At 36.4% G+C, this 15,852-nt stretch overlaps 4 protein-coding genes and 1 pseudogene across 5 annotated transcripts; 3 read left to right on the top strand and 2 right to left on the bottom strand.

The window, feature by feature from the left end:
* The first annotated feature begins 299 nt into the window (after nucleotides 1-299).
* LOC9305130 (probable prolyl 4-hydroxylase 8) lies at nucleotides 300-2,603 on the top strand. 2 transcript variants are annotated; one of them, XM_021019637.1, is made up of 8 exons: nucleotides 300-769; nucleotides 854-950; nucleotides 1,117-1,214; nucleotides 1,308-1,405; nucleotides 1,559-1,688; nucleotides 1,778-1,965; nucleotides 2,060-2,161; nucleotides 2,233-2,603. In XM_021019637.1, the coding sequence occupies exons 1-7, from the start codon at nucleotides 576-578 to the stop codon at nucleotides 2,128-2,130; spliced, it is 876 nt and encodes a 291-aa protein (XP_020875296.1). In that variant the 5' UTR covers nucleotides 300-575; the 3' UTR covers nucleotides 2,131-2,161; nucleotides 2,233-2,603. The 2 variants fall into 2 exon arrangements, with proteins under 2 accessions (XP_020875296.1, XP_002869059.1); XM_002869013.2 differs by having other exon boundaries at nucleotides 302-769; nucleotides 857-950.
* A 265-nt stretch (nucleotides 2,604-2,868) lies between these two features.
* On the top strand, nucleotides 2,869-4,520 carry LOC9303124 (probable prolyl 4-hydroxylase 11). The gene is given in 5 exon segments (XM_021019639.1): nucleotides 2,869-3,220; nucleotides 3,223-3,317; nucleotides 3,442-3,754; nucleotides 3,860-3,959; nucleotides 4,066-4,520. Coding segments are annotated over 5 exon segments (945 nt in total). The 5' UTR covers nucleotides 2,869-2,988; the 3' UTR covers nucleotides 4,271-4,520.
* A 91-nt stretch (nucleotides 4,521-4,611) lies between these two features.
* On the bottom strand, nucleotides 4,612-9,222 carry LOC9305129 (aconitate hydratase 1). Its single transcript, XM_021019638.1, is given in 18 exon segments — nucleotides 4,612-4,886; nucleotides 4,991-5,233; nucleotides 5,335-5,433; nucleotides 5,767-6,153; nucleotides 6,156-6,263; nucleotides 6,353-6,451; nucleotides 6,543-6,664; nucleotides 6,751-6,869; nucleotides 6,954-7,021; nucleotides 7,105-7,290; nucleotides 7,542-7,617; nucleotides 7,698-7,777; nucleotides 7,876-7,932; nucleotides 8,040-8,182; nucleotides 8,288-8,432; nucleotides 8,591-8,752; nucleotides 8,852-9,037; nucleotides 9,130-9,222. Coding segments are annotated over 18 exon segments (2,403 nt in total). The 5' UTR covers nucleotides 9,184-9,222; the 3' UTR covers nucleotides 4,612-4,817.
* A 130-nt stretch (nucleotides 9,223-9,352) lies between these two features.
* LOC110226119 lies at nucleotides 9,353-11,404 on the bottom strand (annotated as a pseudogene).
* A 2,295-nt stretch (nucleotides 11,405-13,699) lies between these two features.
* LOC9305128 (NEP1-interacting protein 1) lies at nucleotides 13,700-15,488 on the top strand. The gene is made up of 5 exons (XM_021019967.1): nucleotides 13,700-14,251; nucleotides 14,484-14,662; nucleotides 14,767-14,850; nucleotides 14,938-15,105; nucleotides 15,202-15,488. Exons 1-5 carry the CDS (start codon nucleotides 14,095-14,097, stop codon nucleotides 15,322-15,324), a joined length of 711 nt encoding a protein of 236 aa, XP_020875626.1. The 5' UTR covers nucleotides 13,700-14,094; the 3' UTR covers nucleotides 15,325-15,488.
* Nucleotides 15,489-15,852: the final 364 nt, after the last annotated feature.

The raw sequence follows: 15,852 nt of genomic DNA, 5'->3' as shown, positions 1-15,852 counted from the left end.
TTTAGTCAAACCGATATTTCAAGAATAGGTTTCCGAAAGCGAAACAATAATAGTTCCATTATTATTTCACCATGTTTGGTAAAGTTGACTGAACAATCTTAACCATGAAAGTTTCTATTCAATTAACTGCTAGTGGCCAAAGCTATAAAGGAAGAGGAGTCCCTAAGCTCAAAGACTATAATTGTAATTTAGATTGAAACGTTTAATTATCTTCATTTCATCTTCGGAATAGGAAATACCAAACTCCTTCAATATTCCAAAAGTGATTAATGAATGAGTTGGGAGTTAATAAAATGAAATTATTGTTTTACTGTAGCAAAGTAGGGTGAACTCATTAATACGGGGAAACTAGCAAATAAATATTACACGGAGGCATAGTCCCAACTCTATGGTCAAGTTATGTGAAGCCACTTTGTTTATGTATATAACAGCCACGCTAAGACGTAAACAAAACAACCAAAAAATTATTATACTTATAGCTTTTATCTTCAAATGCATGTTTTCAGTGTAACGTTTTTGTTCTTTTGATTTAGATCTCTCTATAGGATTCTTCAACTTTCTACAATCAAACAAAAATGGCGAAGAAACCGAAACACCTCCGTAATCAGCCGCGTAAATCTTTTTCGACGCAAGCTTTCACAGTTCTCATACTTGGACTCTTTGTCATTTTGATCCTTGTCGGTCTCGGAATCCTTTCACTACCTAACACCAACAAGAGCTCTTCTAGGCCGATGGATTTGACCACCATTGTACAAACGATCGAGGAGAGGTTAGGGATATGATTTTTCTGATGTTTTGTGTTTTCGTTTGTTACATTAGAGTTATTTAAGTAATAGCTTTTGAATTTATTAAGTAGGGAGAGTTATGGAGACGAAGAAGACGGTAATGGTGACCGCTGGCTCGAAGTTATCTCGTGGGAGCCTAGAGCTTTCGTTTACCACAATTTCTTGGTAATTTTTTCGGATAAATTTCTGATCAGGATTTGTTTTATGCTTGATCACAAGTTAGCTAACATCTTCATGCTAGTTCATATAGTTTTTAAGTGTTTCTTGTCAGACAAGCTAACAAAGGTTTGAAAATTTGATCTATATGCTCTGTTTCTTTAAATTTTGTAAGACAAATGAAGAATGTGAGCACTTGATTAGCCTAGCGAAACCTAGTATGGTGAAATCAAAGGTGGTTGATGTGAAAACCGGAAAGAGCATAGACAGCAGGTTCTGTATTATAGTCTTGTCATTTTCGCCCTTCAAGCTTAGTTTGGAAAGATTTGAGAGAATTCTAAATTTGCAAAACCCTTGGTTATGCAGAGTACGAACCAGTTCAGGAACTTTTCTTAAAAGAGGACATGACGAAATCGTGGAAGAGATTGAGAATAGGATTTCAGATTTCACCTTCATTCCTATAGGTATGTGGCTTCTGTTTTTAATTGTCCAAATCTTAGTACAAGTTTGGATTTTTCGGAGCGAAAAAAGGAAATGCTGATTGTCTAAGATCATCACTTCATATCAGTTTCTTTGTTTCGGAATTTTCTTGTGGAGTTAATGTAATGTAATTGCAGAAAATGGAGAAGGGCTACAAGTTCTCCATTATGAAGTTGGGCAGAAATATGAGCCTCACCATGACTATTTCTTCGATGAGTTCAATGTCAGGAAAGGAGGACAACGAATTGCTACAGTACTTATGTACCTGTAATGTAACCATAAAACCATTACAATCTTTCTCATTAGCCACAATGCCTTTGTTAATTGATCTTATTTCTTTGATTTGTACTACCTAGCTCGGATGTTGATGAAGGCGGCGAAACAGTTTTCCCTGCAGCCAAAGGAAACATTAGTGATGTCCCATGGTGGGACGAGCTCTCACAATGTGGTAAAGAAGGACTCTCTGTTCTGCCAAAGAAGAGAGATGCTTTACTCTTCTGGAGCATGAAGCCTGACGCCTCTCTAGACCCTTCTAGTTTGCATGGTGTGCCTTTCTTCAAACTTCTTTAAATCTCAAGAGAACCCATTTGAAATCTTGAACTAGTAGAGACTCTCAAAATATTGTCTGATTGATATAGGTGGTTGTCCAGTGATCAAAGGAAACAAGTGGTCATCAACTAAATGGTTTCACGTTCACGAGTACAATTGACTTGAACAAAAAGAAGATAGCTTTTGAAGAGGTAATTAAGCACTAAACCTCACTTTGCATTGTCTCTCAAGATTGTTTTAATGTTTCTGTCGTCTTTTGCAGATTTCTATGATCCCACCAACATGTACTAGTATGTGTATCATTGTCAATTTCATCCTGATACGTCTCTCAGAAGCTCTCAAACGCTGCACCATCAAAACCACTTTCTGCCCTTTTAAGTTAAATCTTATTGATACACATAATAAATAAATACGTATGTATACGAACAATTTTCCTTTTGGTGTGTAAGAATCCCAACGAATAATTGATTGTGTTTTAATTAGATGAAACAAAAAGAAGACACAAGTTTTTTTTTTGTTAAACAAAAAGAAACGTGAAAATTTCTTTTGTTATGTTAAAATTATACAGGTGAGTTACTCACCACACTTTTCGACTCTTTCCAACAATCTACTGTTGAGTTTTTTTTTTTTACCTATCTGCAAAATGTTTTAAATCCACATACATAAACACAAGATAGACATATACAGTCCTAAGGGACCTCTTGTAGCCCTGGAATCATAGAACACTTGAGCCATATTTAACCTTTCAAAGCATATAGTATAGCCATCTTTGAAAGCACACACTAACAATAGAAAATTTACCAAAGGCATTATGGCTAATGAGAATCCATCTTTGAAAGCACACACAGACACCCTAATATTCCTATTCATTAAACTTCTCGAGAATTTGTTGTTTTTTTTTTTTTTTTTTTGGGACTTGTATAAAAAGGAGGTTCTATAGAATTATATATGAATCACACAATTCATAAAAGGAAAACCCTAAATTCGTTTTCTCTCTTAAGTTTTGTTACGAGTTCATATGTTTTATTCATTTGCGAACTCAATGTCTAAGTCGACGTCACTGTCTACCATACTGTATCTGAGGCAGAGGTTGCACGGGCTGAAGATATATGAAACTTCAGATCTAATGCAGCACATCAACACGTTCGATGCATTAGTCGGTGAACAAGTGTCCGTGGATGTGAAAATTGAGGAAAAAACTAAGGACATGATCTTGTTGTGTTCTTTGTCCCCCTTGTTAACAACACTTGTAACATGAAGGTTGCTGCATCGTTGCGCTTTCCAAGTGAGCGTTGGCTCGAAGTCATAGCGAAGGAGCCTAGAGCTTTCGTTTACCATAATTTCTTGGTAATTCTCTTTGCTTCTTAATTTGGGATAATTTTTTTTGTTTAGGTTTTTTATATCTATGCTTGATGATGAGAACGTAACATCTTCGTCATGTTAGTTCATATAGTTTAGGATTTGATCTTAGGCTCTCTTCTTTAAATTTTGTAAGACAAACGAAGAATGTGAACACTTGATTAGCCTCGCGAAACCTAGTATGGCGAGGTCCAAGGTGCGCAATGCGATAACCGGACTGGGTGAAGAAAGCAGGTTATATATGTACTCTGTTTTCATTTTGATTTTTCCCTCTTCAGGTTTAGTTTGGAAAGATTTGAGATTTGGAATTCTGTTAATGTGGTGCAGCTCACGGACGAGTTCAGGAACTTTTCTTAGAAAAGGACATGACAAAATCGTGAAAGAGATTGAGAAAAGGATTTCAGAATTCACCTTCATTCCTGAAGGTATGTATGTGGCTTCTGTTTTAAACTGTCCAAAGTTTGGATTTTCGGATCAAACAAGGTCTAAGATCATTACATTATTGTGGAGTTAATGTAATTTAAGTGCAGAAAACGGAGAAGCGCTTCAAGTGATCCATTATGAAGTTGGGCAGAAATTTGAGCCTCACTTTGACGGATTTCAAAGAATTGCTACTGTTCTTATGTATCTGTATGTAAACCATAAATAAAATCCTTATAATCTTTCTCATCAGCCACGTAAAAAAAGAAATACACAATATTAATCTTCTTTTTTCTGTCATCGTATAACTAATTAGCTCGGACGTTGATAAAGGCGGCGAAACAGTGTTCCCTGAAGCCAAAGGAATTAAAAGTAAAAAAGGAGTCTCTGTTAGACCGAAGAAGGGAGACGCTTTACTCTTTTGGAGCATGAGACCTGACGGGTCTCAAGACCCGTCGAGTAAGCATGGTAAGAGAGAGAGAGATATAGAGATACGTTGCCTTTCTCTAAACTTGTTTTAAATCGTAATAAACCCTTAATTAATTACTTGTTGAGATCATTAGATGTAAAACAAATCTCTCAAAAATTTGTTTGTTTGATTTAGGTGGGAGTCCAGTAATCAAAGGAAATAAGTGGGCATCAACCAAATGGTTCCGCTTTCATAAGTTCAACACTTAATAACTTTCCAAGAGGTAAGCTCTTACCCTCACTTCGAGAGATGATGAATTGAATCCTTTGGATTGTCTGATAATTTCATTCTTTAGGTTACTTTGGTTATTTTCTGCTGTCAAAAACTACAATATACGTGTGTTTATTTTCCACTGGTAGAATATACTTCTATCAATGAGTATGACAAAAAAAAAAAAAAAAAAAACGTTCGCATGTTTATTTGAAATAAAAAATGACTCGACAGTGATAATGGTTCCAATTGACTAGCAAGAAGCAAAAGATGAAGGAGAACAAAAGCAAAAGTTTTAATTAACATCATTCTCGTCCTCCTCACTGCAAACATTTTTATTGCAACAAACCTTTGGATATATAACTCAAGTCTCTGGTGGCTTACCAGATTTATTGTTTGATCAAGTTCCTGATAACATACTGCAATATCCCTCCGTGATCAAAATAAGCCAACTCCACCTGCCCATTCCAAACTCCTCTTACAAAGTATTCTAATTCTGATTTAAAGCTAAAAAAAAACTCAAGACGAAAGCGCGAAAATATATCATCGAGAGATGACCGACCTCTGTGTCGAATCGGAGTGTACATGTGAAAGATTTGCCATTGTTTGTGATGACTGTTACATCTTGTCCTGGTTTGATCTTACTAACAGTGTTTGGGAGATCAATGGTGTAAAGCTCCTGACCCGTTAGGCCTAGTGTCTCAGCATCTTCTCATGTCTTGAAGCACAAAGGTATGATTCCCATTCCCACCAAATTGCTTCGGTGAATTCGCTCGAAGCTCTTTGAAATCACAGCTTTCACACCCTGTTGTTACAATTTTTTAAAGAATTCGCGTAAAACAAGTGTAAAAACGTGTTGGTTAAATACAGAAAAAGCCTGAGCAAGCGTTTACGCCAGAGATGTACCAGAAGCATTGGACCCTTGGCAGCCCAATCGCGAGAACTTCCACTACCGTATTCAGCACCAGTCAAAATGATTGTGTCACGTCCCTCGTTCCTGTATTTCTGGTACAAGCACGAAAAGAGAAATAATCTGATAAGAACAAAGCTATGAACTGCTATTCTAATTCCAATTGACCAAATCAGAGAACCAAACCACAAAATTTCCAGCCCCAGTACAATCTGCTGAGACATAATTATTACCTCAGCATTCACTAACTGTTCTCTAACACAACTCATAGCAGCTCTAATCTGCTACATTCAGTCCTACGCTAGATACAATAGACCTGTAGCTAAGAGTTGAGCAGTAGTACTTATCGTAATCCTAACCCAACCGCATGACCAAGAGCTAGAATTTGATGTTTTAGAAAAGATAAAAAAAAAGGTGTGAGATTATACCATGGCAGCATCAAAGAAAGACAGCTTCTCTCCTGTGGGAATGTGAACTGTTTTGGGACCAACTTCTCCTTTCAGGTGTTTGTTGACAATACGGATATTTGCAAAAGTGCCTCTTGCCATAATCTCATCATTACCACGGCGACTCCCGTAAGAGTTGAAGTCTCTTCTGTCCACACCTCGTTCCATCAAGTACTTAGCCGCGGGACTGTCCTTGTGGATGGTACCAGCTGGTGAGATGTGATCAGTGGTAATACTGTCTCCAAAATTGAGTAAACAGTATGCGTCTTTCACACCATGTGGACCGGGTGGTGACATGGTCATGCCCTTGAAATAAGGTGGCTCGTGAATGTAAATTGATTTCGGGTCCCACTCAATTTCGGGTCCCACTCAAAGAGAGTACTTGACGCGACAGATAACTGATTCCACATGGAATTTCCTTTGGTGATTGCTTCATATGTAGCTTTGAACATATCAGGAAGGACACTAGATTAAACAACCTGAAAATTTGAAACAGAGAATTTGACATTCCGTCTACTTATAAAGTCTCATGGTTTACGTATTGCACGAGCAGCCCATATATATTTACCTCAGCAACTTCTTTGTTAGAGGGCCAGATGTCCCTGAAAAATATTTGTTTGCCATCTTTCCCTGTTCCAATGGGCTGTGTCTCAAAATCAATGTCAACCTACAAGAATATTCATGGGAATGATTCTGTGCTTCATATAACATGAATGCTTGATTGTTGGGAAATGGCTTTAGAGTTAGCATTAACATACCGTTCCAGCCAAAGCATAGGCTACAACAAGCGGTGGGGAAGCTAGATAGTTAGCCCTTGTTAACGGGTGAACACGTCCCTCAAAATTTCTGTTCCCGAACAACACAGCGGATGCCACCAAGTCTTGTACATATATGAGAAATATTTTAGTTTGACCTTCAAAAATTCAAGTGAATAAGCATTACATCATTAACTACTTGAGGACTTACCATTATCAACTATTGCTGAAGCCACAGCTTCATGGATATCCCCTGAGTTTCCAATGCATGTGGTGCACCCATAACCAACTATACTGAAGCCAAGCTGATTCAAGTACTTCTGCAAGCCACTGCAAAACTTGAAAACTCAGGACCACATAATACAGAGGATAAGGAAATAAATAACAAAACATTCAACGGTGTATCAGCAGTACCTCTTTGCCAAGTACTTTGTTACAACTCCAGAGCCTGGTGCAAGACTAGTTTTAATCCATGGCTTAACCTAATAATAAAAAAATTTCAAACACTTCTATTATTTCCATTGCATAGAAAGATATTAAAACACGATCACACAAGTAGTCAAACCTCCAGTCCTAGTTCGCAGGCCTTTTTTGCAACCAAGGCAGCGCCAAGCATTACACTAGGGTTCGAGGTATTTGTGCAACTGGTGATTGCTGCTATAACAACATCTCCATGTCTAAGCTGTGTTGTGGTCCCGTTAAAATTGAACTCTACAGCCTTACTCTGTGCTTCTTTAGGTACAGCAAAATCCTGGAAAATCATGGATAAGTAGTATCACTAACCACTATTTTTGAAACAATGGAACTACATTATAAAATCAGAAGTGTTGCAGGACACAGTTATTTTATCGGACCCGCTAAAAGACTCGAATACGTCGACATAATACCTACTACTCTTTCATAATCACAGTAACATTAGCTAGAGGTGCCATAATTTCCTACAGATTAAGCTCTCAAGAATGCAAGCATTCACATCTTCTCAACAGAAAGGAGAGTACTAACCTTGAATCCCACTTTATTATCCAAGCACGAATGTCAGTCTGCCTTCATTTCCTTCAAAGGAACACGATCGTGAGGCCTGTATTGTACATAGAGAATAGAAATTGTAAGTAGAATGGATCCTGGATAATTTTCTGTCGAAACATTCACTAATAGTACCTCTTGGGACCAGAAACACAAGGTTCCACATCCTCAAGATTCAATTCCAGACATGAGGAATAAACTGTCTTACTCTCTAGCTGAGATGTGTAACAAGTTCAAAGTGAAGCATATATTATGCAATATGATATATGACAAAGGCATAAGAAATGAAGCATTAGGGATCCCCAAGGTTTACCTCACTGTAATCCACAAACATCTTATTTGCTCGTAAATACGCCTCTATCGTAAAGACCTACAATTCAATTCACAAATCAATACCCTTATGAAACTCTTTAGCACACTAAATTATGAAGATTTTCCTTGCAACCCTAAATGTGACATTTTTGTGCATTTTCTTACAGTTTCATCGCTCCTGCCTGTCAACCTTAAATACTGCAACGTGACAGGGTCAACTGGGAAGAATCCCATGGTTGCACCGTACTCAGGAGACATATTGGCAATTGTAGCACGATCAGCTAAAGACAATTCTCTCATCCCTTCCCCTGTGTATGAAAAAGCAGTAGATACATATGTGAGCTAGCCTAACTCAGTTAGGTACTGCGTAAGTAAAGAAGTGACATATGATATCAAATCTTTCATGAATGTACCGTGGAATTCAACAAACTTTCCAACTACTCCATGTTTCCTCAGCATTTGAGTAACTGTTAAGACCAAATCAGTAGCTGTCATTCCATCTCTTAGTTTTCCTGTTAGCTTGAAACCCACAACACCGGGCAGGACCATGCTCATTGGCTGCATAGAAAGAGATGGAAACTCCATTAGAATTATTAAAAGGATGTAGTTTATAATAAAATAAACTTCAACTGCCAAAGAATCATCCCTAGATTAGAACCAAAGTGTCAGAAAGAGTTTAGACAGTCAGCTAACCGAAAGAGCATCATCTAATCTACCTGACCAAGCATGGTAGCTTCCGCTTCTATACCGCCAACTCCCCATCTAGCAACACCCAGTCCATCAATCATAGTGGTGTGAGAGTCTGTGCCAACAACACTGTCTGGGTAAAGAAGTCCATTTGTGTTGAAAACAACTCTGGCAAGGTATTCTAGGTTGACCTATCAATTGCAAAATTATAGAAGTTAGTATATCTTGAATAAGCATAAAAAATACTTCCAAGTTTAACCAATTCCGTTGTCCCTGAATCCTCTACTTACTTGATGAACTATTCCAGATCCAGGAGGTACGACAAGCATGTTGTGAAAGGCATTGGAGCCCCACTTAAGAAAAGCAAATCTTTCCTTGTTACGCTGGAACTCAAGCTCCATGTTTGCCTGTACTGCGTTCTCTGATCTCGCCACATCAACTTGAACGGAGTGATCAATGACAAGATCTATAGGGACCTGCAATTATCAATGCCTTGTATCAAACCTTATAGCATACCAGAAGGATACATGATATTAGCCAATCTCAAGTAATTAGCAAGGAAACTAACCAGCGGGTTAATCTTATTAGAATCCCCACCGAGATTATTCATGGCATCTCTCATGCAAGCAAGATCAACAACATCAGGGACACCAATAAAGTCCTGAAAAACGAATACACATTTCGAGCATGTACAGGAAATCAGCAACATTATCTCCTCGATGAGATTGTGCATCGCAATCATTTCTAAGGCGGTACCTGAAGAAGAACCCGAGCAGGTTTGAATGGAATTTCTAAGTATTCTCCCAATCAAGAATCTTCTCAACATCGTTGCTCTTAACTTGGAACTCATCACAGTTACGTATGGCAGATTCAAGAAGTATCCTAATGGAATAAGGTAGTTTATCTGCATCCACCACAACATTTCTCTCAAATCAAAACTCATAAAAATCACAACTACGAGATCATAACAACATTTTCACCTAAACATCGATAAGAGATAAAGCAAACTCACCGATCCTGGCATCGTTCAAAGCAGGCAAGCTGTAGTAGTTACCGAATTCGCCACTATCAGGCTTCTCTAACGCCTTCAATATGCCCCGGAAAGGATTCTCGGAAGCTGAAAAAAAAATCAGAAACAAAGATCGACACAGAAAATCAAACACAGAACCAGATTTCAAAAAAAAAAAAAAACGAAAATAGCTGATTAATCAGCATCGGCGAGAACAAGAAATGAGAAACATGAATCATTTTTGATCGTAAACTGGTAAGATCGATACCCATGGATGATGATACAAGTCGAGTGAAGAAGCGAAGTAGAGAGATCTGTTCCAGAAGAGAGGAAGTTTATTAGCGGAGTTGGTGAGGCTACCACGAGTCTGAGCCGATTAAGATTTTTTTATGTAAGAAGGAAATAAATCTGACAGATCCGTGGTTGGCTCTTTTCGTCAGAACTGATGGATGTTTGATTTTTTTAAAAAAAATTATTTTCTTAATCTTCCTACTTCTTTTTTTTTGTGAATATCCATTATTTGCTTTTTTGTATCAAGTGAATGATATCTGTTTAATCGGATTTTATTTTCACAAACTTGTAAAATCCTTATGTTATTGTCATATGTGCCTCTTATCTATAAAATTGTAGTATCTAGTTGACTAGTTTCATGTATCCAATTTTCTTCAAGGTTTCTCAATTTTAAAAGGCGTTAATAAAAACCTTATTTGCTGACAAACATATAAACTCAATGATCGTCATTAATTCACCAAAAAAAATCGCCACCACCTGCATGCAACCATTAAAAAAATACAATGAAAAATACATATTTATTTTGACTATGGGTCGCTCCGTTCGAGTTTGATGTTCTAATTAATTTGGGCCCAACCCATCTTTATAACTGGTTTGGTCTAGCCCAGACGGGGTCGTTATGAAGTCACATTAAACGATGTCCTTTAGCTGAAAACTATAAAACGAAGAAGGAAAAAGGAAAAGAAAAAACTGGTTATCCATAATTAGCAAATCAGATTAGAATGAAATTGGGCTCAATAGAATGAAAGCTGAGTTGATTACTTTATTGATCGACGTCGATCCCTCCTTGTTGAGACCATGATTAGATGTGTATATTTAATTTTATTCTTAGCAACAGTACTTCTCGTCTCTTAAATATTATGATCTGCATTAAAACATTGTCCATCAATATATCCAGCTAAAAATCTATTACTAACTATTAGTAGTAGTTGCGATCGTGGTCAGTGTATCTGCTTTTAAGAAACCTCACTAATTCAGTCCCTAGCTAGAATCTGAAGCACCTTTGTGTAAATTTTTAAAAAAGTTACAAGAAGATGTAGATATTACTATTACATCATAAATATCGACAACTATGTTTAACGGAGTGGAGTGGTTTTTAGAATTGGTGGGCGGTGGCTCATATGATTTCGACTTTTTTTACTACACGAGAAAGAGACTCATGATTTCGTCTTCTTTACACACTTTTGTCATTTCGTCCATTTATCGTCTTTTTCAATTTGTTGGATCGTATATACGTTTGTTTATTTTTAATATGGACGAAACCATATAAAGTATCTGATATTTATGGAGTTGATTTAATGATGATTTCATACAAATAAATTAAGATTCATACAAATAAATTAAGGAGCAGATACAAGTGGTGGTCGGGTTAAATTATCAATCACGCCATTCAAAGACGCACCGGTAAAATGTGACGTGGGTCAGCATGTAGATAACCTACCAATCATAATTATATCTTCTTTGTTTATTTGGCTTTTTATTTTCCACTTTTTATATTATAATATCACTTCTAGGTAAAATTCCGTTACTTTCACTTACCCATTGTTAATTTTTATCTTTAAAAAAAGAAGTAACACTTAATTCTTTGTCACAAGATGCAAATACGTACTCATAAAATATTATGTTTGTCATGTTCAATAATATCCTCACGTAAATATAGAAATTTTTGTAAAATGATTTACAGGAGAGTGGTGTGGAGACCAAATTTTAGTTGAAGTATCATCAGTAATACGATTTTTCTTTTGGGAGGAAAACTAGTAAAACACAATCGTCCAAGTTCAATACAAATACAATACATAGAGAAACTCACTCTCAGCAGTGAAACTAAACATACAAGAAATGTATGTAAGTGACACGCAACCATGTATCATGCATATGGTTAGATTTCAATTTAATCACTCATGGGACCAGCTTCCGGACCATTAATTGCCCCTTGTGTCAATAGAATTTTGGGGTAAATATATATTTCTTTTTTGTCAACTATGCTACGGTTGAAAAAATATTTGTCAACTATTTTTCGTAGACGCAGCAATTCTTACATCTGATATTTTCAGTAAACATAGGGATTATTGTTGATTTTGCCCTTTTTTACCAAAATCTTTTGAAAATGTCATTTTTGCAAAAAATCTTATGGATTTGTCATTTTCTAACACTTAAAAATGTACGTATTTCTGATTTTTTTTGGTAAAAATACATAGTTTATACAAAATACTAAACCCTAAGAACAACCACAACCGACTAAACCCAAACATAACGAATAAAACGCATGTTTCCGTAGCCTGAAAAAGGGCAAAATCCATAAACTATTCAAAAAAGGGCAAAATCCACAAATGCCATCACAAAAAATGGCAAATCCATAATTGATTCGTAAACATATATACTAGTTTTAAGGGATTATTGTTGATTTTGCTCTTTTTTATCAAAATCTTTTGAAAATGCCATTTTCATTAAAATCTTACGGATTTGCCATTTTTTACACTTAAAAATGTACGTATTTACGATTTTTTTTAGTAAAAATACGTAGTTTATACAAAATACTAAACCCTAAGAACAACCACAACCGACTAAACCCAAACATAACGAATAAAACGCATGTTAAATCATATTTCCGTAGCTTGAAAAAGGGTAAAATCTATAAACTATTCAAAAAAGGGCAAAATCCACAAATGCCATCCAAAAAAATGGTAAATCCATAATTGATTCTTTTAACAATACTATATGATTTATGACAATAAAGAATTATGAAAGATCGAAATTATAAGAAAATGATCCCCTGCAGTATATATGATGCAAAAAAAAGGTGATGTTGTAGTCGATACTCATTAGATGAGGCATTGTCTGTAATTATCTCAATGCTAAATTTATGTAATTTTTTAAATCTGAAATGAAACGTTTAGTCTTGATATATGTAACACATAAAAAAATGTTGTGATTTGCTTTGACAACAGTACGGTTTTTTTGTTCTTTTTGGAAAATGGATCGCTATATAGACCATGATGAATTGATGATCAACTAATTAGAAACATTACATAGCTACACAATATAAAAACGGTAAAGGGTATTTCAGCTTCTGGCACGTAATAGCTAGCACAATAACAAAGTCTCACCGTACCCTATTTAGTTTGGTATAACAATAAAGTATTGCTCATATTAAGGAACTTACTATAAAAGGAAAGGCATAATCAAATAAGATTTTAAAATTTCCTCAAATAGTTAACATGTATAGAAATTGTATCTGTTTCGTATCTAATTGTTTCTTCTGATTGCTTGTATTATTCGTAAAGGACCCTACCATATTTTGGATATATTCAGAGAATCTAAATATCTCCCGTATTTCCTTGTAATTCAAATAATCTATTTTTTTTGTTTTTATCGTCTAGATTTATTATTAATTGCAAAATTATGAGAACTGTTACATAGATGATTCTACAACTGACAATTCCTTCCGACCCTTACATGATTCACGACAGACTACACTTCCTTCTTCGTAATCTTGATGAATACCTTCAATGATCCACGACCTGGCGACACTTCCTTCTCTGCGTAGAATCCTGGCGAACGGCTATAATTGTACATCGCTGGAGATCTCTTGCACACTTACCTCCATTAATCTGCAAATTTGTTAATAAATCGCAATACCTAGGATTCGAACCCCAAACTTTTTGATATAAAAGCATTAATCAACCCTTGATCAACCAATGGGGCAAGGGACTTCCACTTTAAATAATCTATCACATTTAAAATATATGTAAAAAATGAAGATATGATTTTATTAATTATAAATATCTTTATTTACGCTGATCTAGCTTGCGCGCTTATCTCTCTTTAATTACCTCTCTCCTTCTCTCAAGCATTGAAATGATAAAAACATTGCAGTGGTGTTTTGAACATCGATCTTGACAGGCAAACCCTAGATTTTACCTCACCTACTCGAGGTTAAAAAATTTAAAGGAAACGACGACCGAAAGCTTTAATTGCAAGTAGGCCAGACATCGGATCTTCTCTCTTAAGGGCTAAGCAAAACCCATCTCTCCTCTTTCTTCTATCTTCTTTCTCATCTCTCTCTCTCTCTCTCTCTCTCTCTCTCTCTCTCTCTCTCTCTCTCTCTCTCTCTCTCTCTTCTCTTGTATAAGCTCCACTGAGCTCTGTTTTCGTTTTTACCGTAGATTGTTTCGAGTCTCTTTCTCTATATATTTTCACCAGCCTTTAATCTTTGGAGGGTTCTGTAAAAAAATGGCATCTTCTAGATTCCAATCTGGGTTTTGTCCTATCTCTTCGTGTCCTTCTCTTGGGAATTTCGTGGAAAGGATTAAAGACGCATGTCGTTTCACCCTCTCCGCTGTTTTAGGGACAATTCTCTCGGCGATCTTGACTTTCTTCTTCGCATTAGGTCGGCCTCTCGTTTCCTATTTACATAAGTTCTTGATTCTGTTCAAGAATGTAGAAACTTGCTCTTCTCCCAATTTAGTCTCTGTGCGGTGCAAATCCGAAACTTTTATGAAGCTTTTGTCCTTCTTTGGATTGATTTGATCATTGATAGCTCTTTGCTGATGATTAGACAGAATCTGCAACTTTGGTTTGATGTAGAGCTAAGAAAGTTGTTTCCTTTTTCTCTTCTTCAGTGGGCACACTGCTTGGAGCACTTACTGGAGCCTTGATAGGCCAAGAAACCGAGAGTGGATTCATCCGAGGAGCAGCAGTTGGAGCCATTTCAGGAGCTGTTTTCTCTATCGAAGTCTTTGAATCATCTCTTGTTCTCTGGAAATCTAATGAGTCACGTTTTGGATGTCTCCTCTACTTGGTGAGCTGAGATCTTCATTTAAACTTCTCCTCTGCTCTGTTTTTAAGTACCAGATTTGATTTCAACTTCTAATTGGTTCTTGTTTATTGTTAATCTTTGTGTAGATTGATGTCATTGTTAGTCTAATAAGTGGTAGACTTGTGCGGGAACGAATAGGTCCAGCGATGCTAAGCGCTGTTCAAAGTCAGGTACAGTTTTATTAGCAATGTGTTATTGGTTCCGTATCCGCAATGAGATCTCCTCTGATCATATTCATCTCTCCTCTTACTGGTCAGATGGGAGCTGTGGATACAACTTTCGAAGAGCTCTCGAGTATTTTCGATACCGGTGGCTCAAAGGGGTTAACAGGAGATTTGGTCGATAAAATACCTAAAATCAAGATCACTGGCAAGAACAACTTAGATGCTTCTGGCAACAAAGACTCATGTTCTGTTTGTCTTCAGGTTTCTTTCTCATTTTCAGCTCAAACGAAATCTTAATTCCCCCAATGTGGAACAAAAAGTTTTAATTTTTGATCTTCTTTTGTGTAACTTTTGCAGGATTTTCAACTTGGTGAAACGGTGAGAAGCTTGCCACATTGTCATCACATGTTTCACTTGCCTTGCATAGACAATTGGCTCTTCAGGCACGGATCTTGTCCAATGTGTAGACGCGATCTGTAATCTTCTTTCTTACCATTTGCACAGTCTCTCCCTCTCTCTTCTTCTTCTTCTTCTTCTTGTATGGCTGGTCGTAATCATGTGGTTAGTCTCTATATGTACAAAGAAATGGAAAAAAGAAAAAAAGTTTTGAATCAAGTTGATCTTAACCAAACCCATTAAATTCAGACTTCAGATTGTGTGTTGGTCTGACCAAACTTTGAAGTGAGTAATTGAATTTTCGTAAATACTATTCAGTAGTTATGACGTGAAGGAAAGAAATTGAATTCTATCTGTGGCTCGTGTGGGCCTCAGGGAGATAAAATCATGCCAAATCATATTTCTTGATTTGGTTTGTTAATTAGCTCTTCTAACATTTAAACAAAACATTAATACTCACCAACACGTAATTAATTACAATGTCAATTTTCGCTAGAGCAATTATTACGAGAGCTTTCCGTGTTGTAACTTGTAATTTGGTTATATATATAAAAAATAAAACGAATAATATGGGCCTCCAATAGGCGAAAGTACGACCGCCTTAGTAGACTG

This window comes from Arabidopsis lyrata (assembly GCF_000004255.2).
Source record: "Arabidopsis lyrata subsp. lyrata unplaced genomic scaffold ARALYscaffold_7, whole genome shotgun sequence".
Classification (NCBI taxonomy): Eukaryota; Viridiplantae; Streptophyta; class Magnoliopsida; order Brassicales; family Brassicaceae; genus Arabidopsis; species Arabidopsis lyrata.
Note: the sequence above shows the minus strand (reverse complement) of the source record. Positions and strands in the feature narration are given on the sequence as shown.